Source organism: Camelus bactrianus, chromosome 6 (genome assembly GCF_048773025.1).
Source record: "Camelus bactrianus isolate YW-2024 breed Bactrian camel chromosome 6, ASM4877302v1, whole genome shotgun sequence".
In the NCBI taxonomy this organism is placed as follows: Eukaryota; Metazoa; Chordata; class Mammalia; order Artiodactyla; family Camelidae; genus Camelus; species Camelus bactrianus.
This window is the reverse complement of record NC_133544.1, coordinates 53,057,701-53,083,366: the sequence shown is the minus strand read 5'-3', so window position 1 is coordinate 53,083,366 and position 25,666 is coordinate 53,057,701. Positions and strand designations below refer to the sequence as shown.

The 25,666-nt window shown below is 46.4% G+C and overlaps 1 protein-coding gene across 3 annotated transcripts; it reads right to left on the bottom strand.

The window, feature by feature from the left end:
* Positions 1 to 5,370: 5,370 nt before the first annotated feature.
* On the bottom strand, positions 5,371 to 9,747 carry NKX2-1 (NK2 homeobox 1). Of its 3 annotated transcripts, none has more exons than XM_074365619.1 (3): positions 9,495 to 9,747; positions 7,915 to 8,300; positions 5,371 to 7,003 (listed from the first exon to the last, which is right to left on the bottom strand). In XM_074365619.1, the coding sequence occupies exons 2-3, from the start codon at positions 8,285 to 8,287 to the stop codon at positions 6,267 to 6,269; spliced, it is 1,110 nt and encodes a 369-aa protein (XP_074221720.1). In that variant the 5' UTR covers positions 8,288 to 8,300; positions 9,495 to 9,747; the 3' UTR covers positions 5,371 to 6,266. The 3 variants fall into 3 exon arrangements, with proteins under 3 accessions (XP_074221720.1, XP_074221723.1, XP_074221722.1); XM_074365622.1 differs by lacking the exon at positions 9,495 to 9,747 and adding an exon at positions 8,986 to 9,319; XM_074365621.1 differs by lacking the exon at positions 9,495 to 9,747 and adding an exon at positions 8,399 to 8,515.
* Positions 9,748 to 25,666: the final 15,919 nt, after the last annotated feature.

The following is a 25,666-nucleotide window of genomic DNA, read 5'->3' as shown; positions in this document are numbered from 1 at the left end:
TAAACCCTTGTTTTCCCAGAGCTTTGGACACATTAACGCAGCAGCAGCATTGGGAGAGAGAATGCTAGGTAAGGTGTAGGCTGGGCCGTTTCGGGTGATTTTCCACAGAAGGTGCCAGGACATAGCGACTGGGAAAGGGTTTCCAAAGACACTTGTCGGGGCCTGATATCTTTGATTTTGTAGAAATGACATCAACAATCACCAAAACCTCTAAAAATGCAATATTAAACACTCCACCAAAAGCCTGGTGTTACCGACAATTTCATCTAGCAATCAAAGACAGGATTCCTGGAGATGTACACAATGTACAAAACAGGGGGAGGGAGGAGGGAAAGTTTGTCTTTTTCTTGTTAGACTACACTCAGACCTGCCCTCTTATTTTCACCACCCTGTGAATGCCAGAGTAGAGGGAATGTTTGATATAAGTGAGAAGCAGAAACATTTCCATTTGTTTCTGTTAGCTGGCAAGGGTGTTCATACTAAGGATTTCTATTAGTGGATAATGTAGGTGCCACACATGACAACAATTTTTGTTATACATTGTTTCAAGAAGTCTCATCTACAGCAGTGTGTCTCAGGCAACAAGTTCGTTTTCTTTAAGAACAAATTTTAATGTTTTCCTGAAACATAATTAGTTCTCCAGAGTTTCACATGAAAATAAATTAACATCCCAATTTAAAGTGGGAAAAAACTAAAGAAGGGTTTTGTTACTTGATTTTTTTTAAGGGAAACTCAGTTTCATATGACATCTTACTTGAGGTAATGAATGCATTCAACTTTCTTGCCCCTAACAGGTTCTATAAGATCCCCTACTAGAGAATCATATATTAATTTTAAAATTTTTGAACATCTTAAAATAGGTACGATGGGTACATGTGTATATACTTCTATAACACACACACAGGTGTCTGTATGCAACCACTTACACCTACAGGGTGGGCAGAATCAAATGTGAATATTGTGTTGGAGAAGAGACCTCTTTAACAAAGCCTATTACTGCCTGCGATTTTTTATTTTTGTTTCCATTTCAAGCAGAACACTAATAACAATCAATTTATATTGCAGTGTCCTGCAAATAACTAAAAAAAAAAAAAGAAATAAAACAGGAAAATCAATTTAAATCTCACCATTTCCAAAATTTTGTTACAACTCAACTAATAACAAAGACAAAACATGTTTAGGAGACCAAATGGAAAACATTATCAACTGAGAAGCCTGGGGCTGTGCCTAGATGCCCTCCAAGAAGGGCATTAGGTCACTAGCAGAGAGAAATGCAGCCAGCCACTTCAGCTGTGGCTTCAGATAAAGCTGTGTTGTCAAGTTGCTAAGCCTGCTCCTCTTCCGTCTCTTTGAAAGTCATCAAGGAAAGTTAGAAGTACAACTACATGGAGGGAAGGTGGCATTCAGACTCTGGACCTCCCTTCAACAAAAATGTTCTTTTCTCTACTCCCATCCACACCCTATTCCTTCAGCCACTTGGATGGACAAGCTCGCCACAGAGGGTGATTGGGGATAGGACACTTTTCACTGAAGCTACTGGCTGAAGAGGCACCAGAAAACTTCCTGTGCTCCAAGTTGAGGTAGGAGCCCAAGTTGGGCCCCACAGAGGGTGGCCTGAGGCTGGAAGAACACAACTGCCCAACCAAAAGCATACCAGTCAGGGAGCAGGGAGGGCCAGAGGAAGGTGGTGTCCAGCATCTCCTAACAGAGAACTGGCTGATCAAGGAAAATATTCAGCCTCATCCCTCCCAATACTCAAGCCTGTCACTTTCCATCCATTTTAAAAGACAGCAGCATTTGAAACAAACAAGCCAGCAAACCATGCCTAAGAGCCATATCATCTCAGATTCACTTTTTCCCAACAGGCTTTCTAGTTCTCCACAAATAATATCCTTGATGGCTCTACTCTGCTCCCCCAACCCTTAATAATTGGGGGGAGGGGAGAGAGATGTCTAGAGAGACTAGAGACAGTAGATCAGAATTCTAGGCAGCTTCTCACAACTCTCTTGTTTACAGAAAATGAATGTCTGCCTGGCTTGCTTTTAGTTCAGGAAAGGGGTCAGTCTTTATCAGCACGGTTCATACAGATCCTGGATTTCTCCCGCCACCCTCCCCCGACTTAAACTGACCCGCTTTTAAGATAAAGACATAATAGAGAAAGCATTGACCTTACCTGGTCCCTAATGAGTTGGAAGTCAGAAAACCCCCGATCTCCTTTCCTCTTAACTCGGGTCTCCTGAGAGGAGACTCACGCTACCTTTTGTACACTCGCGCCTGGAGAAAGACCCTCACCGATGCCCAAAGGCCGGCAAGCGCTCTCGAAGAGTGTGCGGCCTCTAAAGTATCAGAATTCTTCCCTGAGGTCTCAAAAGCGGAGACCTCGATGCCAGATCTAGGACTAGACCTGCCCCCAGGAGGATTTAAAATCCCTTGGAAAGCTCCCGAGCCAGTCTTGCCTTTGAAAGGCCAAGCCCTAAGCAGTGGGAAGAGCGGCCTCCTGCGAGGCCCTTGGACTGGAGGGCGCCGGGCTCCCCCGCCTCTAGGAGTAAGTGCCCTGAGCGTTCCTAGCAGAGTCAGCTCCTTCCTGGCTCTGCTTTCACTCTCCGGACCTGAGATTCTTCCTACCGGGCCAGCCCCTGTCCCAGAGCCGCTGCTCGGGCGGCTGAGGCATTCCCAACCCCCACCCACCTCCTGGGCTTCAGGGCTCCAGCTGTAACCGCTGGTGTTCCTGTTGCGGGGCGGCGGCAGCCCGGGCTTCCTTCTCCCCTGCTCAGAGCATCTCTGCCCCGCTCTTCTCGCCTCCCCTGAGCCCGGTTCTGTCCCTGGCCGGGCCAGCTGAGAGGGATGCTTTCCAGCCTCCCCGACCCACAACTCTGGGTTCCCAGGCTGGGGCGGGGGTGGGGAGCCGCTTTGGGATGCTAAACATCAAACAAGCCAAGCCTGGGGTTTCAGGCCCCGAAGCCACTAGAGCCGCTCTCCAAGGCTCTCGAGAAAGTCCTCGTGTTTACATGGCAGAGTGGGGGTGGGGGAGCGGAGGAAGAGGGGATGTTGTCTGCAAAATCTCCCCGCAGCCTTTGGGGCCTAGGGATGGATGGGGTGCTTAGGCGGGGGCGCTCAGCTTCTCCGGAATCTGGGGCGAACTGCGCTACCCCCACACGTGGGGAAGCTTCCGGCTCTTCCAGGCACTTCAGTGCCAGGGACATCCCCAGAAGGCTGATTTCTCCACAGAGGAGACCAGAACCTCCCAGGGCCAGAGATGCTGGAGACTTAGGGAAGGTTCATTACTGGAGAGGAGAACTATCCACTTCAGAGAGGATGACCAGGATGTGGGGGTGGAAGTTGTCTCCAGTCTTCGGTCTTTCGCTGCACCCAGAGAGCACCCACTTCCCTACAAGGAAGCTTCAGATTACCTTCCAGCACCTCCACCTGCAGCTACAGCAATCTCTTCTCCAGGGGCGGGAGCTGGTGAACCCCGTGTGATGGATGGAGAAACGTGGCCAAAGCCCTGTTTTTCTCTGTCCCATGTGAATTCCCCTTTCACCAGGACCAGTAAACAGACATCAAAATTAAGTCTGCTCCAGACAGCGGGGAGAAGAATGTATTTGATGGAAACTCCATCTAGTTCCAGGATGGTAAGGCCAGAGTACAACAGCCCACAAAATTGTGACTTTCAGGGGCGCCCCTGCTAGATGGCTTGGGGGGGACAGCCCCCGTGGCCATTGTCAGGCGCCACCCACCCCTCCCCTCCCAGGCTTGTGCTGAGCACGGGGGCAGGTGGAGGCGAAACTCCCACCCTACCGATTTCGGACCTTAGAGCCAACAACTCGCCCCTGCCAAGCCCGGCCTGAGGTGGGTGACTTGACCGCCTACACGCAGTGTCCCAGGACCACTGCTGCCCATTCCTACGCAAGCGTTCAAACTTCCTGGGTTTTCCCTTGTTTTCCAAAATGTGAGGCCTGCTGAGAATTCCCCCTACTAGTACGCTCTCTAGATCCAACAACCACCCTGTCAAAGTCTCCGAGTCTCTTCTGGATATCGAAAATAATATCTCAGCAGCCAGACCCCAAGGAGGAAGCCCACCCTGGCTCCCAGTCAGAGCGCTATGGGAGAAGAGCCCCAGGAAGTCAACAGAGAGGACTCCTGGTGCCACCAAGCTCCCGCGGCCATTTTCCTTGGGGGAGGAGGGTGAGGTCCAGGAAGAGAGAGACGGAGACGGAATGGGCTGAAAAGAAGAGGAATAAAAGCTGGAGAGACAAGAAAGGAAAAAAGAAAGTTGAAATTCTAGATGGTATCTGAGTACATGCCAAATATGAATCAATCCCCCACAATCAAACATTTTCAGACCTAGAGAAAACTGAAAACTGCTGGGAGGGGTATCTGGCCACAGCATATTCGGCCACTTTTCCTCTAGGTTTATCAGAGATGACATGGAAGGGGCAATAGCCCATCCAGGGACTATGATTTCTCAACCAGTCCTTCCTTGTCCTCTCCCTAGAGCAACTAACAGCTACATTTGGGCACCAAAGAGACCAAAAAATTGGAGATAGGAAGAGAGGTCAAAGATTTTTTTTTTCTGAGGCTGGAGCGGAGGGGCGCGGGGAGAGTCGACGACCGGAGAAAGATTCCTTTCTACAAAGATTTAGGAGCCCAGAGATGGAATCCATGGAACAAAGAGCAGAAAGTCCGGGCTCCCAAAGTCCTGCCAGGGGTGTCACCAGGCCAGCAGTCGAGTCCGACCCCTCCCGAGGCCAGAGAAGCGGTGAGAAGCCGGGTATCCGCGGCCAGCCCCGCACGGGGATAACTGTTCTAAAGCAGAAACGAAACCCAGTAACGACTTCCCCACTTTCGAAAACAGCCTCCCACTGGAATTCTAGTTATTCTAGTTCCGAGGAGACTCCGCGGAGGATTAGAAATAAAGAATTAATGTTGAAATCAACAGGGGTGATCGGTCTAGTAAAAATAATCTTTCATTCAGTATTACTTAAAACGGATATCCTGGCCGACTGTTTTAAAGCATTTGGCTGACTCAGCTGTATAAGACCACAGTAGATACTTCTGAGGTTTTTAAAAATAGAAGCTTTGAAAGCTAGTCCTTTGGTCTCCTTCTCGTCCTTTCTCCCTTTTCCTCCCAGTGGAAGTAGTTTAGCTTTTCTACTCTCTATTGCCGAGTCCCAGGACTGCTTATGGTTTGGTTCTACTTAATTCAAATGCTCCCTCTTCCCGTGGGGCAAGGACTCTGGGTCCAGCCTCCTTAGCTGGTTCAGAATCCTTTGAGTCCTCAGACAATTCGAATCCTATCAGGCCAATGTTGAGCCACTCCCCCACCACCAAAAAATGCCATTTAAAGCCAAATCAAAACCAAACAAAAGGTGGGTTTTTAATCAGAAAAAGAATCTTTTTAATTTGTATAATTTATTAGAAGCTTCTTAGGAACTATATTTAAGCCAGATATCTACATAAGTTACAACAGAAAAAGACTGACGCTGCAAATACCAAACTGCCAAATAATATACACAGATATGTCAATGCCCATAAAAAATATGATGGGCTGGGAACGGGGACTGGTTTTTTGTTTTTGTTTTTGATTTTTTACAACAAAATGTACAGATTACTAAAAACTAGGCATTTAGTCCAACTTTTGACAGCGTTTTACAGCTACAAGTTCACATCAAACATAAAACAACTTTAACAAGAGCCGGTCCCAGCTGAGCCTGGGTGGCCAGAGGGAGCTGGGAGGGGGCATTTCCTTTGTGTCTGTGGCCAGTGGGTTCTGTTGAAGAGTCTTTTCCTCTCCCCAGCCCCGTCTCCCCTTCAAAGAAATCCTGGTATTTACAAGCGAGTCCACTTTGCTGGCACGGTGTACCCAGAGTGAAGTTTTCAATCTTTAGAGTCCAGAGCCATGTCATCGTAGAGCCCTCTCCGAACTGTCCCTGCCCGAGCATAGGAACCCCTCTGAATCACCCAAAAGACATCCCAAAAGCGATTCTTGCTATGTCCTTCTCTGTTTAAAGATTCCTTAAAGAATTAGATTAGCTGGTTCTTTTTATTTTCTTTAAAAAAAAATCCTGCAAATTTTAGGGGGGAAAAAGGAAAGGAAAGAAAGACGTCCAGCAGTTTGGTCTTTGTGTTTTTTCCCTTGGTCTAAATGGGACATGTTCTTAAGAAAAGTCGAAGCGCATGGAGTAGCGGGGCGGTGGGTGTTGTGTGGCGGGCAGGAGGGGAAGCGATGAGGCAGAGCGCTGGGCTAGGCCCGGCCCGGCGTCCTCTCACCAGGTCCGACCATATAGCAAGGTGGAGCAGGACATGGTGCCGTAGTCCGAGCCTGAGGAGTTCAGGTGGGACAGGCTGGAGACCTGGCCCTGCAGCGCCGCGGGGCTGGCGGCGTGGTGCGCCAGGTCCGGAGACTGGCCTGCGCTGCCTGGCTGGTGGCTCGGGTGCGCACCCAAGCCGGGGCCACCGCTGCCCACTGAGATAGCTGCCGCCGCCGCTTGAGCGGCCTGCGCTTGCTGCTGCGCCTGCTGTTGCGCGTGGCCTTGCAGGCTGGCGGCGCCCGGCGCAGGAGCGCCCGCCTGGCAGGGTTTGCCGTCTTTCACTAGGACAGGCACAGCCACGCGGCGCGGCGACTGCTGCTGCGCTTGCTGCTGCTGCTGGCACCCCGCGCCCCCGCCGCCGCCGCCGCTGTCCTGCTGCAGCTGCTGCTGTGCCGCCTTGTCCTTGGCTTGGCGCTTCATCTTGTAGCGGTGGTTCTGGAACCAGATCTTGACCTGCGTGGGTGTCAGGTGGATCATGCTGGCCAGGTGCTCGCGCTCGGGCGCGGACAGGTACTTCTGTTGCTTGAAGCGTCGCTCCAGCTCGTACACCTGTGCCTGGGAGAAGAGCACCCGGCGCTTCCGGCGCGGTGCGCTTGGCAGCGGGGCCATGTTCTTGCTCACGTCCCCCAACGAGCCCAGGCCGCCCATGCCGCTCATATTCATGCCGCTCGCCGGGCCCATGAAGCGGGAGACTGTAAGCGACAAACGCACAGGGTCGGCAGGGGCCGGGCCGGGCCAGACCACCTCTGCCTCCCGCGCCCTTGGCCGGCCCGGCCCGCCCCGACGACGCCCTGCTCAGCTAGGCCGCCTTCACTCAGAGAGGCACAGTTGCCACGGGGGATCGCTAGTGCCTGCCCCAGGCCGAGCCGTCGAGGGGTTTACTGAAGAACTCCCGGCCTCAACCCCGGCTACTTCCCTCAGTCTTAGCGCTCCACCCAAAAAGCAGAGTGGAGAAAGGCCATTTCTGTTCTTTTCGTTCCCTGTTCCCAGGCGGCGAACTGGGCCCAGGCTAGGAGCTGGGGTCCGACGGTAGACTCCAACTTTAGGAGCTTAGGAGAGGGAGGTGTTCACTTTCCAAACCTAGAGCCCCCAGACTCTGCCTCTTGGCCGCTTTCTCCTGCCAGGCCCAGTGAGGGCACTTTGTTCGGCCCATTTAGAACCTCCTCTGGAGCCGCGCGCCCTCCCACCTGCCCATATTGGAGAGTGGGCCAGGCCAGGGGCCTGAGAGCATCCCAGCAGGGCAAACTCCTGCCCGGCCGCGTCTCTCTGCGCCCTGCTTGTCCTGGCTCCCTTAGTGGGGGGATGCCTCCCTCGGCACTCCGCGGTCTCTCACGCGTAGCTGAGCGGCCATTCGGCCGCAACTGGCAGACACTGAATACCAGCTCCTGCCCTCAGGACCCCAGAGCTATCAGGTGCCTCTTTTTGACTTCTCAGCCTAGCAAGGGAAGACTCCTCAGCTCCCGCGCCCGACTCCCTGGCGCCGCTGCCCGGCCGCCCACCCTGATGCCCAGCGTGTAGCCGGCAGGCGCCGCGCCTTCCCCGCAGCTCTCCTCGCGCCTCCCGCTCTCAGCCCGTGGCCCCACAGTGGGGCGGCCTCACTTACTGGCGGGGAAGCGCGGGTCTGGGTTGGCGCCGTACCATCCGGGACCCGAGGTGCTGTTCCGCATGGTGTCCTGGTACGGTGGCAGCTCGCTCATGTTGCCCAGGTTGCCGTTGCAGTAGCCCCCCACGGCGGAGTGCGAGAGCTGGGGCACCCCCGCCGCCGTCATGTGGTAGGCGGCGGTGACTGCGCCGTGGTGCCCCACGGCGTGCTGCTGCATGGCCGCGGCTGGCGGTGCCGCCTGGCCCTGCCTGTAAGCCGCCAGCGGAGCCCCGAGGCCGCCGCCCTCCATGCCCACTTTCTTGTAGCTTTCCTCCAGGGGACTCAAGATGTCAGACACTGAGAACGGAGTCGTGTGCTTTGGACTCATCGACATGATTCGGCGGCGGCTGGAGGAGGAAGGAAGAGGAGGAAAAAAAAGGGAGAGGGGGAAGGCGAAGCCTCGCTGCTTTTTTTTTTCTCTCTTTGCCAAATATTCTGGTGTTACCTTAACGCCGATCTTGTTGGATGTACACGTAACCGAGTGGACCGAGTCCGCCTTAATTGGCTTGAGTGGAGGCTCGGGGGCTGCCTCGCGTTTGTTTTAGCCCGGCGCCAGGTTTTAGGCAGCCACCAGAGGCGGGGCGTAAGCGCTAAAGCAACAAGACAATAGAAGCCTACATCTTACCCGAGATAATTAGCTTACATGCTGATGACAAGGTAAACACCTTTAAGTTTCACTTGTCAGGATTTTTAGGTCTCAAAGAGAGAGAGAGAAAGAGAGAGAGAGAGAGAGGCAGAAACGCGACCGAAAGCATTTCTTTCCCCCTCCCCCGGACCCCCCACCCCCATTTTTGTGGGGTGCGGGCGGCGAGCAGGGGGAGGCGAGGGAGGGAAAGGAGGAGGGAACCGAGAGAGGGGAGGGCAAGAGGTGGGATGGGGGAGTAGCCGAGGAGTAGGAATGGTAGGGAGGAAGGAAGGTGAATGCTGCTTTGCAACCAACTTGCAGAGTTAAAAAGTGAACCACTTTCCAGTTCGGTTGGGGTTCCCGGGCGGGTACCGGGAGTGGGCCGATGGACAGGGTGGGGGTTTCACCTGAGCCTGCTGGGGCTGCTCCTCCCTCCCGCTGCGGCCTCCCAGCCCCGCGCCTTCCCACTGCCTCCGGACCACATCTGGCTTCGTGGCGCCGATCCCCAGTCGCCACCAAAGAAGCTCGCGAGTCTGGGGACGAACCCTGGGGCCGCACTGTTGGTCTGCGTGTCTGTCAGTCTGTCTGCCTCTTCTGCCGCCGTCAAAAGGACACCTCTGCTCCCCGCCCCCTTTCCCCCTACCCGAGAGAGAATCCCGGCGGGCGGAGGGGGCGCTGAGCAAGGGATCGGCGCCGAGAGGCTGTCCCAGATCCCCGCACCCCCCTCCCCCAGCTCAGGGTTTTCTCAGAGGACCAGGGCCCCCTGCTTCACGCCCCCCACCCCCAATCCACATGAGGCTACCCTTCCCCACCCCCACCTCCAGCTAAGACAAGGACACCAGTGGTCGCCCGAGCTGGAAGGCTGGGGGGATTAACGCAAAGGGCCATCGCTTAAATTGCTCCACCTCGAACAAACCTGGAGTCCCCGACCCTTGCCCATCGCCCGGATACGCGGGGTTCTGGGGTCGGTGCTGACTTTCCGAGGACATCACAGCCCTGGCACCCGATCCCAGGGTTACGCTGTTTTCCCCTCTGATGCTTCAGGGAGGGCGCGGGCAGGGAGCGTCGTGGGTGCCCACCCGCCTGTTGCCGGGTGGAACTGAGCCTGAACCCCGGCGGGACGAGCTGGCCGGGAGGGGGCGAATCCCTAGGCGTGAGCAGCCCAGCCGGCGGGAGGCTGGGCTGAGGCTCACCTCCACCCGGAGCCCAGCCATGCGAAAGTGCACTTGCTTCCCCGGGAATAACCAAATATCTTTGTTTAAAGTGGCGGCGTAAATGGCCAGTCGCTTTGTGGCCACGCTGGATATTAGTAGATGAGGATCATTCTGCTTCAATTGGGCGCCTCTCATCCGGCGAGCAAGAATCTGCTTAGGAGGAAGTGGGTTTCCTGTCTGCGCGTTCCCAGGCTTCAAGTGTGAGCCCCGCGCCTTGAGGGTCCTTGGGCGCCTGGAGAGGAGGAGCTGTGGGCTGCGCTCCCCAGCCCGGCCGGAGGCACTCGCCGCGCAGCTCAAGCCAGGTCAGAATCTCCAGCAGAGCGGAGTCCGGAGCCGAGCCCTGAGCGATGCAGATTCTGAGACCCATTCCGACTTTTCCCCTTGGCTCTTTAATGTTTTGTTGTTGTTTTGTTTTCTCTTTGGCTGTTTTAGCCTTCTCTCCCCGCAAGGGGCTGGAAAGGCGGAGCGCTCCCTGGTCGGGCAGGGGCCTCCAAGACACTGCGGGGGCCAGTGAAGGAGGCTTCTCGAATTTGGTTTTTGTTTTCACATTTTTCTTTCCCCTCCTTGTAGAGAAGGAGCTCCTGATGATGAACAGGCACTTTTGAACGATTTAATTCAGCAGGTTAGATGCCTTTTTCGTTAATAGCAATTGTAGTTGGGAAACTTTTGTTTATTGGCTTTTTATTTCAAGATTTCAATCCTCTCCTTGAGGAGTGCCCTGCACTCCCTCAATACAAAGCCAATTTACACACTTACATTCACTTTCCTCACCACCTACGTCCCTTAGGAGGGGAGAGAAAGCTCAGAGAACCACCCCCCTGCCTCCTGCCCCGGCCCACGTTTCTGGGCCCCCTTGGCGGCTTTGGGGCAGGCAAACCTGCGTCTGAGCGCGGAGACTCGCTAGTCGGTTGTGCTTCGAAAGATGGGCGCCAAGTCGGCTCAATTGCCCTTCCTTCCAAGGGACTTCTGTTGGGGGCGCTATGAGGAAGGACTCAGAACCCCATCAACCGTGCCTTGATCAATGCAATGTCTAAGTCCAGGGAGTGAAGAAGGCAGAGGACGAACGCTGAGCTCAAGTGAACAAAGGATAAAACTAAGGAGAGGGGACAAAACTGAATACAGAATCTTGTTTGCAGGAGGGCCCCAAGCCCCAGGCTTGCGGCTCAACTGGGGTCTTAATGCCAAGGCGGGATGGGTCTCCCAGTTACCCCTCTTCTTTCTCTCTCTCTTCCTCTCCATTATTTTGTGTAAGCAAGAAACACTAAGTGTAAAATGTACGCCTCTCCCGGTCTCAATGCCATTTTTAAATGGAGGTAATTCTTCACAAGGTTTTTGTGAAATTGAAATAAGATCTGGCACATATAAGTGCTTTGAAAGCTTTGGAAATGTTTAAAGTTCGATGCCAGCGCTCCAGATTTCTGTACTGCTATTAGCATCCTCCCCACCCCCACCCCAGTTAAAGCTCTAAATCTGAGTGAAGAGAAGAGCTCGGTGAATCTTCCAGTCCTTGAGCTGTGACTCCTCGGCCTTCGTCCCTCGTTGGCCTTCAGCTCCGCAGCAGGCCCGGGCGCACGTGGCTGGCAGCTCCCCGCCCCCTCCCCAGGAATGCGGATACGACTTGACGGGACCCAGAGCCATGTAGCAGGCGTTTGGTAGGGACACTGATCAGGAATGGGAGCTCGAGGGTGGGGGGTGGCGGGTTAGGGCTCCTTCTCCAACCTTCTCCCCATCCCTGCAACCGAGATAGTGTGGAAACCTCCCCCCAGCAAGGGCGCACACCAGGACCAGCTCTCATCTGGACCTTGTCTGGGCCATTGCAGCACCTTGAGGCACCTGCCCCCGCGGCTCTCCCGCTCCTGCCCCTTCACACACGCACTGCTCCACACCTTTCCCCAGATGCGCTGCATTGCCAAGAATGAGCCTGAAGATCAAGGCGTCCTGTGGGAAAAGTCAGATACCCATATCTCTGAGCTGGTCGAAGCAAGGCCTTGAGAATCCCTGTCCTGGCCCCAACACCTTTTCCTGACCAAGGAGTGTCCTTTCTTCCCACCTCTGCCCCCGCCCCAGTCCCCCATTCATCTTAAATAGCACGTATTCTGGTTAAACCCATAGTTTCTCCATGACTGCAGGGGATACTGGAGAACTCTGAATCTACCCTGTAGGGTCTGCATATCTCTCCTTATCCTTCAGCTAACTCGCTCCCGGGCGTGGTGGTACGGTGGGCCAGGCGCAGAGAAGCGCCCATCTTTGGCCTCTCCAGGAGCTTTCCCGGGCGCCGCCGCCCACGCCCGCCTCAATCTCCGCTGTACACTGCTTTGCTGGCTGCGGCTCAGAATCTAGGAGTCAGGGAGGGGCAGGCCCCGACCCTGCTGGGGACACGCAGAATTGCTATCAGCCTTTGCTTACCATCCGCATGTCCAAAGGGAAACGTCCTTCTCTTCCTCCTGGGATACTTCTTTGATATACAGAAGGTTGATTCAGGGTCTGTAGTTCCGACCAGGTGGAGGATGAGAGAGGAATGCCTGTCCTCTCCTCTCCCCCATCTTTCTAATTCCCTTCAGGGTCCTTCACACTTCTAGGGCAGGAAACGACCACGTTTCCTGGTGGTGTTATTTTGCTCTGAGGTTTATTGCAATTCTAATTCATTCAATAGCTATTCACTGAATGTGGCATCTGTGCCAGGCTCTGTGCTAGGCTTGAAAATTCAGCCTTAAACAAGCTAGATGAGGCCCCTTCATGGCCAAAGTAAAAGAGGGGGTTGTTTTCTGGCCCCTTCTCCTCAAGGGCGAGTCCTTGCTTTATTTATCCTTGAATCCTCCAGTGCCTCAAGAAATATTGACATTAAGGAAACAAAGCCTCTTAGCACCTGTTACCTGAGCTGCAAAAATGGCCATTACCTGTCTGGCATACCCTCCAGGTTGTGCTAGGGATGTACGTGAGTTTGTAAATCATAAAAATTGCTAGCAAACGGAAGAGGTTATTACTTCTGGTTCTGTATCCTGGGTTTATAGAAACTGTGGATCCAGGCATCTACCGCTCTGCATGAAGCTCTTGGGCCCCTCTGCTGCCCCCACGCCCAAGGCTGCGGCGGGCGTGTCTTCCTCAGCCAGGCACAGACTTCAGAGCCTGGCTGAGCTGGGCTCCCGGGGGCGTCAAAGCAACTCCGCCCAGGGAGCGGGAAGCAGGAATGCAGCCGGGCGCTGGGGGTCGCTGTTTTCCAACCCCGAGATGCAAGGAACCGAGAGAGGATCCGGGGCCCTCTCTGTAGGGCGTATACCTCTCCCTGAAGGATCTCACAGGACCCACCTGCGCCCTTTTCCGAGGCACCAGAATCGAGAACCTCTCGAGAATCTACGCAAAGCCCGGGGACGTGCAGTCGGACGGCTTTCCGGAGGAGGATTTCGCAGACGAGGTGAAAAGATTCGGAGATCCCTCTAACTGCTCATCTCTCCTTGACCGTCTAGGGTCTTACAGGGTAGCCTTCCTTTTGGGGACGGTCTTCTCAAGCCGTGGCCTCTGGGTAGGTCCTGAGAGCAGGAAGGAGGAGGGAGGCAACACTAGGACATGCCAGCGCGGCTCCTGTACAGCCCTCTCCCTGCGCTCCACTCCACACTCTGAGGTTAGAATAGGAGGTGAGGTCGTGCATGTGAAGACCAGCGTCCATCTGAAGAAGAGGAAAGTCCCACCCTCAGGCCTTTAGTGTCGAGGAAACCTCTCCTCTGTCAGGTCATGCCCTCTAGAGGCTGACACCAGTGGTCTCGAATCCTCCAATTTTCATGTCATACAGTTCAGCCTAAATTCAACTTGTCCCAAGTTATAGTCAGGGTTCCTTTCCTCTCCACTAACTCCAGGGGCGCCCCCTGGCGGGAAAGAGTTTGGGGTAGGCGTGAATTTGGGGACTGGGTTACAAAGCTGAGAGGAGGGGTAACAGCGCTAGCAGCACCCTTTGAAATGGGGAAAACAGAGATGCGGTGGGTGGGAAGTCAGGGACGCAGGCCTGCAGCTGCTCGGAGACTCCGCAAGGCCGATGCGCGAATCGGCTTTCTCTTCCCAGTTCTTCGTTACTGTTTAATTAAGAGCCTCTAAGAGGGCGACAGAGTGAATAGTGGTGATTCCACCATACTCTGGATAGACTGGAAGCCCCCCTGCTAAGGAGTGGGGACACTCGCGAAGGCGCTCTGAGGCGCGTGCTGCTCGAAGGAAAGTTTTGCAGCCGCTGGTGAGACCGAAATGATAGATTCGGGAAGGATGCTCATGGCGGCGCCTCGGTTCGCCCCAGGACCCGTATGCAGCCACATTCAGCTTTGGATGGCCGGAACCCGAAGCTGTTTTCTACCTTCTATCGCCTATCAAATTGCAGCTCAAGCTGTGTGCGCCCATGGGCTTTCAGTGTTCGCGTTTCCTGCGGAATCACCAGCAGCGCTGGGGTTTTTAACTCCGCTCCTTTCTCCTCTCCAACCTCCCACCATTCCCCTGCCGCCAACGCCGGGCCCAGGAAGTTTCAGGTAGCCGCAGGACCAACTGCAGGCGCCCTCCGGGAGATGTTCGCGGCTCTGGGTTTTCCGGGACCTGACCAAAATTGGCTTCCCCATTGCGGTCCGGGACTCGGTCTGTCTCTGACGGTAGCCGACCGAGGCAATCCGCAGCGCCCTCTTCCGGCCACCTGGAGAACTGCGTCCTCAGGGCGGTCGTGGGGAAGCTTTATTGCTAGTTTAGCTCCGCAAGATTGGTGGTGGTCACGGACTGGAAGTGGTTCACCCGCCAGGAATTTGTCCACCTAACTGTTCACCATATCATAGGTCTGGTTGCCAAAGCTACTGAAAAATAGGTTATAATCGACTCGGGATCATCCAGCCTCTTGCACCTGCTATTTGAAAGGGCCCCGGAAGCTGCTGTAAAGCACTCCTCTAATAATGCTTTGCCTTGGAATCTCGTTATGAAAATTTCCTCTCCATGTCTGATAGCAACTGGACACGGTACTTGGTGGCCAGTGAAGTAACTTGTACTTTCTGCATGTCCAAAGCCTGCAGAAAGCAGTGGCCCTGTTTGTCGATACAAGGGGGCTCTACTTGCAGCAGTAGGTGCTTAGGCCCTAAAAAATATTGACGCAAGAGTACTTTTGAGACTAGCTACAGTAGGGCGTACGCCCTCCAGTCCTCCCTTCTCTAGCATCAACTCACCTAGCCAAGCTTTCTCCCCAACTATTCTCCCCTCCTTGGACTCTCGTCAAGACTGGATCCTCTCCATCCCTCCCCATATACCTAAATTACTCTGCTCTTGTTCTTTTCCACTTAGCCAGAATATCATTACTCGCACTCCTATAACTCAGTCCTACCCTTTAAAAGAAGGCTCGATTGTCTGATCCAACAACTGAATGCTGACACACAGTAGGAGCTCAATACGTTTGTAGAATAAATGGACGAATATTTATTGCTCTTCTTTTACACTAACAAGACAATTTACCCTCACTGAATGATTTCCTGTTTCATGTGTTTGTATTCTCTTTTCAGCTAGACTATAGGGTCCTTGATTTTAAAGGTCATGCCAAACACTTAACATGTCCCCAGAAATGTGTCCAGTGTGCTGTGACATTTGATACCATAAATCCACTCATTTCAAAATTCTCTCATTGGCTTCAGAGTCACCATCCAGTCATGATTCTCCTCCTCTGTCTCTGACCATTTCTTCTCCATTGTTGGACCTTCCTCCCTCCGCTGTATACCCATCCCCCTAGTTTCAACTACCACCTATTGCTGATGGTTCCCAAATAGATACCTCCAGTCAGTCTCTATCCAGAACTTTAGACCTATTTCCAATTGTTTACATTCTCATGTGAATGTCCACCAAACATAACATGTCCCATTCTGAACTTATAACACTGTCCCAACTTGCTTCACATTCTGTGTTCCTGATCTAGATGAACGGCACGAACATATTCCCCTCCCTCCTCACCCCACTACTCCCAAATGTTTGTGTTAGTCTTCTTGGGCTGCCATAACAAATACCATAGACTGAGTGGCTTACACAACAGAAATTAATTTCCTCACAGTTCTATAAGCTGGAAAGTCTAAGATCAAGGTCCTGCAGGGTTCAGCTTTAGGTGAAGACTCTGGCTTGCACATAGTGCCTTCTGACTGTGTCCTCACGTGATGGAGAAAGGTCTCTATCTCTTCCTCATTTTGTAAGGCCACAGTCTATTGGAATAGGGACCCACCTGTATGACCTCATTTAACATATTTAATGTTAATTACCTCCTAAATATCCTATCTCCAGATATAGTCACACTAAAGGTTAGGGCTTCAATATATGAATTTAGGAAAACAAAATTCAGTCTAAAGCAGCTTCCAAGCCTGATATCTGAATATCAGTCTATTCTTCCTTATCCAACTGGTCATAAAGTCAAGCCAATTCCACATCTCAGATGTCTCCCAGATCCAGCCCCACTTCTTCATAACCAATTCTTCTCTCCTTTCACTGCCTTCATCAAGGCTGTTCATCATCTTTTGCTTAATCAGTTAGCTCTTGTTTCTACCACTATGCTGTCTCCAGTCTAATCCACGATCCTGTCCACAGGACAGAGACAAACCTATGTCTTCAAACTAATTTCCCCCTGCCTTCTTACCTACATTTTCACACTCTACTCTCCAGCTACCCAAAACTTCTCACAATTTTATTCATTTTATATAGCTTTATGGAGGTATAACTGACACAATAAACTGTACATGTGTAAAATTAGATATTTTGATGCATATATACACCCATGAAACCATGATGACAATCAAGATAATAAACATGTATAACACCCCAAAAGTTTCTCATGACCCTTAGAGAAAACCCTCTCTCCTATCCCTCCCTATAATCATCCTGATCACTAGGCAATCACTGTAGTGGCTTTCAGTTACTATAGATTAGTTATCATTTTCTAAGATTATGCATAAATGGAATCAAACAGTATGCACTCTATTTTATCTGGCTTTTTGCACCTACCGTGATTATTCTGAGATTCAGCAATGTTGTTACAAACATCCATAGGTTGGTTTATTATTACATTATTGTTGCTGAGTACTATTCAACCGTATAGATGTATCAAAGGTGCTTTATCCATTCACCTGTGGATGGACATTTGCGTTATTTCCAATTGGAGGCTATTACAAATAAAAATGCTATAAACATTTATATCAAGTCTTCATGTAAATATATGCTTCCATTTGTCTTGGGTAAATACCTAAGAGTGGAATAGCTGGGTGATACGTTACATGTGTGACTAAAAGCTTTCAGTCTTTTGTCATTAAGCATGATGGTAGCCATAGGCTTTCTGTAGACACCACTTAGCAGTTTGAGGGAGTTCCTTTCTATTCCAGTTTGCTGAGACTTTATGCCAGGAGTGGATGTTGGATTTTGTCCAGTGCTTTTACTGCATCTCTTGAGATAGGACCATTTGATTTTTCATTTTGGGTCTGTTAACTTGTTGAATTACATTAATTGATTTTTGAATGTTAAGCCAATCTTGCCTTTCTGAGATAAATTCTACTCTGTCATCATTTGTTATCCATTTTATATACCGTTGTATTTAACTTGCTAAAGGCTACTTAAGCACTTTTGTATCTATGTTCATGATCATGTTAATCTGTAATTTTCTTTTTTGTAATGACTTTATCTGTTTTTGGTATCAGAGCCTAGCTACATGGAATGAGTCAAGAATACTGATACCTCTTCGATTTTCTAGAAGAGTTTGTGAAGAATTTGTATGTCTTCCCCAAGTGCTTGAATGTCCGGTAGACTTCACCAGTGAGTTTCCTTTGTGGAAAGATTATATATGTATATTTATATTCAGATTATCTATTGCTTCCTAAGTGAGCTTTGGTAGTTTGTGTCTTTCAATAAATTTTATCCAAGTTGTTGACATAAAATATTCATATAAACTATTCGTTATTACCCTTTTAATACCTGTAGGGTCTATAGTTATGTCATAACCATTTATTGTTGATATCAGTAACATTTTCTCTGTCTCTCTTTTTTGATAAGTCTAGCTAGAGGTTTATCAATTTAACTGAACTTTGCAAATGAAACTTTTGGTTTCATTGATTTTCTGTTTTCCATTTCAACAGTTTTTATTCTCATCTTTATTATTTCTTTTATTCTGCTAACTGCTTGATTTGGTCTTCTTTTTCTAGTTTCTTAATATAGAGGCAGAGGTCATTGATTTGACCTGTGCTTAGTTTCCTGTGGTTGCTGTAAAAAATTACCACAAACCTGGAGGCTTATAAGGACATAAATTTATTCTCTCAGATCTGGAGGCCAGAAGTCTGAAATTAAGGTGTCAGCAGGGTTGCCCTCTTTCCAGGGGCTCTAGGGGAAATTCTGTTCCTTGCCTCTTCCAGTTTCTGGTGGCTGTTGGCATTCCTTGGCTTGCAACTACATTACTCCAACCTCTGTTTCCATTTCACATAGTCTTCCCCTCTGTGTGTGTTTCTCTTTGCTTCCGTCTTGTAAAAATGCTTGTGATGGCATCTAGCCTGCCTGGATAATCCAGGATGATCTTCTCATCTCAAGATCCTTAATTATATGTGCAAAGACTCTTTTTCCAAATAAGGTTAACATTCACAAGTTCTCGGCACTAGGATGTGGACATACCGTTCCGAAACCCGCAATGCAGCCCACTAAAGAGAGCTTCTTTCCCAAATAGGCATTTGGTGCTACAAATTTCTCTTATAAATACTGCTTTAGCTGTATCCTATACATTTTGTTTTTTCACTTTCATTTTAAAATCAGTTGAAATAGTTTCTAATTTCTGTTTTGAATTCTTCTTTGACTCATGTTATATAGATTTATGCTAATTTCAAATATTTGGGGGTTTCCCAGAGATCTTGCTGTTACTAATTTCTCTTGTGGTCTGTTATGATTCTGTTGTACTCTTGACTCCACTGTGATCATAGTACTGTACTTAGACTTTGATGACTCAAATCCTTTTTTACTGAGACTTGTTTAATGGCCCAGAATATGGTCTATCTTGGTAAATCTATGAGTACATTAGAAAAGAATGTTCACTCTGCTAATGCTGAGTGGAATGTTCTATAAATGTCAACTAGGTCAACTTTTTTCATAGCGTTATTCAAGTCTTCTGTGCTCTTATTGTTATTTGGTCTACTTGTCCTATCAACTATTAAGAGAGAGGTATTGAAATCTCCAACTATAATTGTGGGTTTCTCTATCTCTCCTTACAGATCTATCAGCTTTTGCTTCATGTACTTTAAAGCTCTGTTATTAGGTTCATAAACATTTTGGATTGTTATGTCCTTTTGAATTCAACACTTTACCCTTATGAAGTGATCCTTTTTATCTCTGGTAATAGTCCATGTTCTGATCTCTTCTTTTTCTGATATAATTATGGCTTTATTTTGATTAGTATTAGCATCATATATCTATTTTTCTTCTTTAAATGTGATTTCTTGTAAGTACCATAGAGTTGAGTCTTGCTTTTAGTCTATCTCAGCAATTTTGGCCTTTAATAGGGATATTTAGAGCATTTAAAATAATTATTGGTATTGCTAGGGCTAAGCTGACCATCTTACTGTTTGTATTCTATCTGAGACTGCTCCTTTGTTTCCCTTTCCCTCTTTTTTGTTTTTGGTCTTCTTTTGGATTAACTGAGTTTTCTCTATGATTCCATTATATTTCCTTCTTTTGGCTTATAAGCTGTAATTTTTATTGTGTTATTTCAGTAGTTGCTTTAAGATTTAATTTAACTTGTCACAGTTTACCTTCAAATGATATACTATTTCATGTATATATAAGAAACTTACAAATGCATACTTTCAACTCTTCACTTTCTAGCCTTTGTGCTATTGTTTCAAACATTTTATTTCTAAATGTATTATAACCTCCAAAGTAAATATTTATTACCTTTGTCTTACACAGTCAGTTAGCTTTTAATGAGATTTTAAATACTAAGGAAAAAAATTCTTCGATTTCACACATAATTACTATTTCTGTGCTCTGCAGTAGATCCATATTTCCACCTGGCATTATTTTCCTTCTGCCTGAAGAATTTATTTTAAACGTTTTTTTTTTTTTTTTTTTTTTTTTTGTCTGATGGTGATAAATTCTCTCAGCTTTTGCATATCTGAAAATGTCCTTATTTTAATCTCCGTTTCCCAAAGATATTTTCATTGGGTATAGGATTTTAGGTGCAGAGCATTTTTTTTCTTGCAATATTTTAAAGATGCTGCTCCACTATCTTCTGACTTACATTGTTTCCAGAGACAGAACAAAAGTGAAATGCATTGAGAGGGCTTCACCTCTTCCCCAATAATCTCTAAAAACTCCCTCCAGCCTCTGAAATAGAAAGTTTATTTTTATTACCTTGTATAAGTAGTTTCTTAGCCCAATCTCCTGTCTGCCCAAAGGGCATACAAGAGTGTCACCTCTCACTGTATCCTATGTGGGAATTATGGAACTGCCACTAACTGCTTCCAGAACAGCAGGCGGTATATTTCTATGTGAAGATATCAGAGTTAGACATTCTATAATCATTATTTAAGCCCTTTCCAGGATGTAATTGTCATCATCATGGTTATTCTTCTCTTGCCTAAGTCTCTTATAAATTATCCATTAAGTTGCATTCTTTTGAGGAAGTGAGCAGGAAACTACAATATAACTTTTCAAAAGTCACCTTGTGTTTAAGTTGAAGTTGTTCATTGAAACCTTGCCCCCTTTAAAAATAAAGTATTAGGAGAATTCTAAACCAATCACTAGAAATGAATTTGCCTGGGTCTTTTGAGAACAAAGCTTAGGGAAATACTCTTAGATAAAGGGAAAGTCCTGGACCCTCCCTTCTGACATGTCCCAGGAAATGTTCCAGGTATTTTAGCATTCATTATTACCAGAGAGGGGTTCCCAGTTTTTATAAAAGAGCAAACCAAGGTCCAGGAAGGTTAAGTGATTTGCTAATGATTACATAGCTAATAAGTAGTAGAGCTAAGTTTTCATTGTCAGCATGTCATATTCCAAAACACAAAAGAAGTCACACCCCAGACAAATAGGGAATTTTAAGAATTTAACCTATCCCCCATTCACATCTTCTAATTTTGTAGTTATTTTGACAGCAGGATAGTTTGTCTACTGCTTAGAGAATTTCTTTGTATTTACCCCCTTTATATAGCTCAGTAGTTCTCAAACATCAATGTGCATAAAAATTACTGTACAAATTATGTACACAAATTTTTGTCACCATCTTATAGGATTTTCTAGGGTAATTTTGATATTACTGGATCTTTACATGAGACATTATTACATCAAAACTTAACAACCATACTATGGGACCACATTGTATTCTTTCCACTCTATTACAGTGTTCGCTGACTTTTAACACACAGGTTCCAGTCCCTTTGGGAAAATGTAGTAACAAGGAACACACTGTGGGGTAGGATATAGTTATCATGTTTGCAGGACTTTACTCTCACTGTTAAAAGGAGTGCGACTAATGTACATAGTTCAAAAAATTTTTTTGCAGTGAAGAAGATAACTTTTTAAAAGAGAAAGTTAAGCACAGAAGTTCATCTAAGGCAGCAGCTCTCAAACTTTAGAGTGCATAAGAATCACCTAAAAGCTTGTTTAAGTGTATATTCTTGAATGCAAGTTCTGATTCTGCTAATGGAAAGTAGCTTGTATCAGACTAAGTCTTTCTCAGATAACAATAAACTGGACAATGCACACATATATACAGTAATTTGAATGTATTGGAAAGTGATCAAAAGCAGAGAGAAACTGAAGGAGGTTCTAGTCTTTAATGGAACCATTCACTGAGTGAGAATCAAGTTTACCAGGCTCTTCCACTGAGGGCATTACTCAGATCACACACAGAGCAGGTAGAAAAGATGAAGAAAAGCCCAGTTGTTTCAGCTTGGGGAATCAGAGGATAAAGTTAGAGACTGCAAAAATATGTGGAAGATTATGGTAGGAAAATCCCAGAACAGAAGAAGTCTGTGGAGGATGCGCAGAGAGGGGAGACCCAAAATTTGCATTTATATGCCACTCAAATCACAGGCTAACTCTTGAAATGCATATACACAGGACAGACTCCAAGGAGCTTAGGAGAAAACAGTACCTGGAAGAATGTGAAAGCTGAGTAAGAGAGTTTAGAGTTTGATTCTCACCAAGTTAAATGGATTCAGTGAACACCTCTGGCTTTCTATCAAAAGATAGCTTGCCTTGGGAGAAACGGTAATGTCACAGTACTAAAAGATTGGCCTCCAATATAAGGGGAAATAAATATGCCTAGCAATGTGAAAAGCCAATGATCTAGAAGTTCAAGGGGAATTAGCTAGCAACTTAACTTCTTGGTAGAACAAAAATCAATACTCTTCAAAGACAAATAGTAGAAGATAAAGGAATCCAGAATCCAAAGACTTTAAAATGTATTATTCATAATGGCCAGATTATGATAAAAAATTGCTAGGCATGTGAAGACATAGGAGATAATTCCCGAGGTCAAAAGAGAAATCAGTTAATAGAAACAGACTCTAAATGACCAAGATATTGGAATTAACAAAAAGGTACATTAAAAGAGGTAAATATATAATAATATGTATATTCAAAGACAAATTAAATTATTATAATAACCAAACAAATAGGGGAATCTTATCAGGGAAATGAAAGCTATTTTACAAATCAAATAGAAATTCTGAAACTAAAGAGCTACAATATATGAATGGGAAAAACAATCACTGGATAAGTTGAAAAGAAGATTGGAGACAGAAGAAGAAAGGAACAAAGAATTGAACACAGAGCAATAGAAATTATCCAATCTAAAAAGTGGAGAGAAAAAAGATTTTTTCAAAAAGCAGAGCCTCGGTTACCTGTGAGACAGTATCAAGTGATCAAAAAACATAAAACAGAGATTCATTTTACGTTCTACCAGATCATTAAACAAGCAGGGGTGACTTTTCCATTTTAAAATTATTTCAGTCATTCCATGAAGATTTTTATTGAAACTGGTATGACCATCAAAATTTTTACCCTTGAATAAAGATATCTCTTACTATTGTATCGGTTATAGCATTCAAGAGGTCCGAACACTCTACCAACAGTGTGGCCAACACCTGACCAGCATAATCAGTCCATTCATTTATGGATGCCTTCCTTAGGCTTCAACAACAAAACTTAACATGCTCCAGGCCAAAGTGTCTCAACAGTTTCTTCTACCTGTCTCACTAGCTAAGCAAACATGGGTCACGATTGCTTTGGCATGGCTTCTCTTACAGCAGATTATTTATCAGAAACTTTGTTAAATAGCTATACATTCCTCTTTTTTCCAGAGGGTTGGGGACAGTGTCGTAAAAGGAAGTCATATCATCTTTTTTTTTTTCCAGTTTCCTTTAGTTGAATCTCATGTTTTTGAAACTAATGAAATGTTTCTTTAACCAGTTTGTCTAGATCTACTTTTTGTCTGGAAAGTCCGGCTGAAGAATTCTTTCCAGTACAATGAGTAAAGACATTAATAACTCCACCATGATCTCTCTGTTTTTCAGTTGGTTGCAATTTTCAAACATGTCTTCAAGAAGGAGAAAGAAATTCCTTCCCTACATGATCATACCTGACAGATTGGTTGCCATGGTAAATACTTCTTAGGTGCAGTGATGCCACTGAGCATTTTCTGCAGGATCAGCAATGCTTGGTCAGGGAACCCAGTAGAAGTTCCATTTAAAGACTCACCAATTTGATGCCTGTTTAGTCAACATCTTCCATGCTGTTGAGGCTGCACTATATCCAACAGAAGTTGCTTAACTTCATTAGGCATTGGGTTGGAGCCTGCTTAAACTGCTGAACTTTATCATCCTGATGCATGAAGCAGCAGCAAATACCTCTCATATATTTTATAGACAAGCTCGTGGATCCTTCCCTTGTCACTACATATGACTACATGCAAGGGTTAAAGGCCCAAGCCTTAGAAGCATAGTGTAGGCTATACTGGATTTTGGTATTCTGGTCATCATCACATGTTTTAGTGGGAACCAGATCCATGGTTGGACCTTGAAACAGCAGCAATGTTAACTTGACAATTCTGTAGTAATGATTCAATTTATCCCACAGGGTTTAATTATCAGATCTTAAAAGATTAATGGTTTTAAGAGGTTCATAACCTGAAAGGGACCTTATGAAACTGGATGAAGAGGACAGGACTACATCAGGTAAACTTGCAACTGCAAATTATTGATTCTAATTATAAGCATCACAAGCTGAACTTGACACTTGGCCTGGACTCCCTCTGCTTCAGGGCCTTCCAGCTCACTGTGTCCATGAGCCCTACAACCTTACCATGTGCTTAAGCTGCTGCCTTGCCACTTGGCTTTGATTTATAGTTTCTATTTGTTCATTCATTACAAGCATATTCATTTCTTAGAAGCATATGTCCTTGAGCATAGTTATAACAGTTCCTTTAAAATCCTTGTCTGCTAATGTCAACATTTGGGTTATTCTACAGTTGGTATCCATTGATTATCTTTTGTATATGAGTCTCATTTTCTTTTTCTTCATAGTAATGTTGGATTTCATCCATTGTGAACAATTCATTGTAGAGGCTCTGTGGGTTTCTAACTGAGTTTCATTTTCCACTATGGCCTCTCTTTAAGAAAAAAGCGATAAAAGTCTGAAACTCCTCCAGTGATGTTCCCTTCACCCAAATGTTGACTCCCTTTTAGATTCTCCCTGCTTTTGTTACTCTCTGGGGCTTTCAGGTAGCTTTTTCTATATTTTCTCTAGAATTCATAGTTATCTGTGAAAGACTTGGTTAAACAGGAGCTACTTTGCCGTTATAAGAAGCAGAAACTCATCTTTTTACTTTGGTCTACTTATGACTTTACATAAATCTTTCTTGTAGACAGTATATAATTGGATCTTGCTTTTTTATCCAGCTGATGATTTCTGCCTTTGAACTGGGATGTTTAGATCATATATATTCAAAGTAATTTATAATATGGTTGGTTTAATTTTACTATACTGCTATTAGTCTAATATTTTTTCTCTCTATTCTTACTTCTTTTTTCCCCTCTTTTCATCCTTCTTTTGGTAGTATTTTTTATTAGTCCTTTTTAAAATCACCATTGGTTTATCCACTCTTAATTCTTTTAAAAATGATTTCCCTAGAGTTTATATTTTATAAACAATATAAGTTATAATGCATCTTTAAATTACCAGTTTACCTTCAAATATTATAACACTTAGTATGTAATGTAAAGATCTTACAACAGTATAATTCAACTTTTTCTTTACAGTATTTCTGCTATTGTCATACATTTTATTTCTATATATTATAAAGAGCTTATTATTTAAAAATATATTTAAAAAACCAGGGAAGTTGTCTTTTATATATACTCAATTACCATTTCTGGCACTCTCTATTCTTTCATGTAGATCCTATTTTCCATTTGGTATTATTTTCCTTCAGTGTAAAGAACTTCCTTTAACATTTTTTTGTAGTGCAAGTCTGCTGGTGATGGAGTCTGTCACTTTTTATTGCTCTGAAAATGTTTTATTTTGCCTTCTTTTTTGAAGAATTTTTTTGGATATGGAATTATTTAAACCACTTTATTGAGTTATAATTGACATTACAAAAAGCTGTACATATTTAACATATACAATCTAATAAGATGATTTCTTTTCTTTCAGCATTCCATTGTCTTCTGCCTTGCATTATTTTTAATGAGAAGTCTCCTACTTAAGCATATTTGATAGTCTTTTTTCCCCTTTGTTTAAAAAAAAATGACCACAATTCCATCACAGCTAATAAGACTAATAGTTCCTTGATACATCTAATACCCAGACCATATTCAGATTTCCTAAATTGTCTCAATAATTATTTCTTGAAGTACTTGGC

Coding starts and splice junctions, on each gene's coding strand:
- NKX2-1 (XM_074365622.1), bottom strand. CDS start 9,062: ATGTGGTCCGGAGGCAGTGGGAAGGCGCGGGGCTGGGAGGCCGCAGCG. Junction 8,301..8,985: donor AGCAGCCCCAGCAGGCTCAG/GTGAAACCCCCA, acceptor TTCCTCCTCCAG/CCGCCGCCGAATCATGTCGA. Junction 7,004..7,914: donor AGACCCGCGCTTCCCCGCCA/GTAAGTGAGGCC, acceptor TGTCGCTTACAG/TCTCCCGCTTCATGGGCCCG.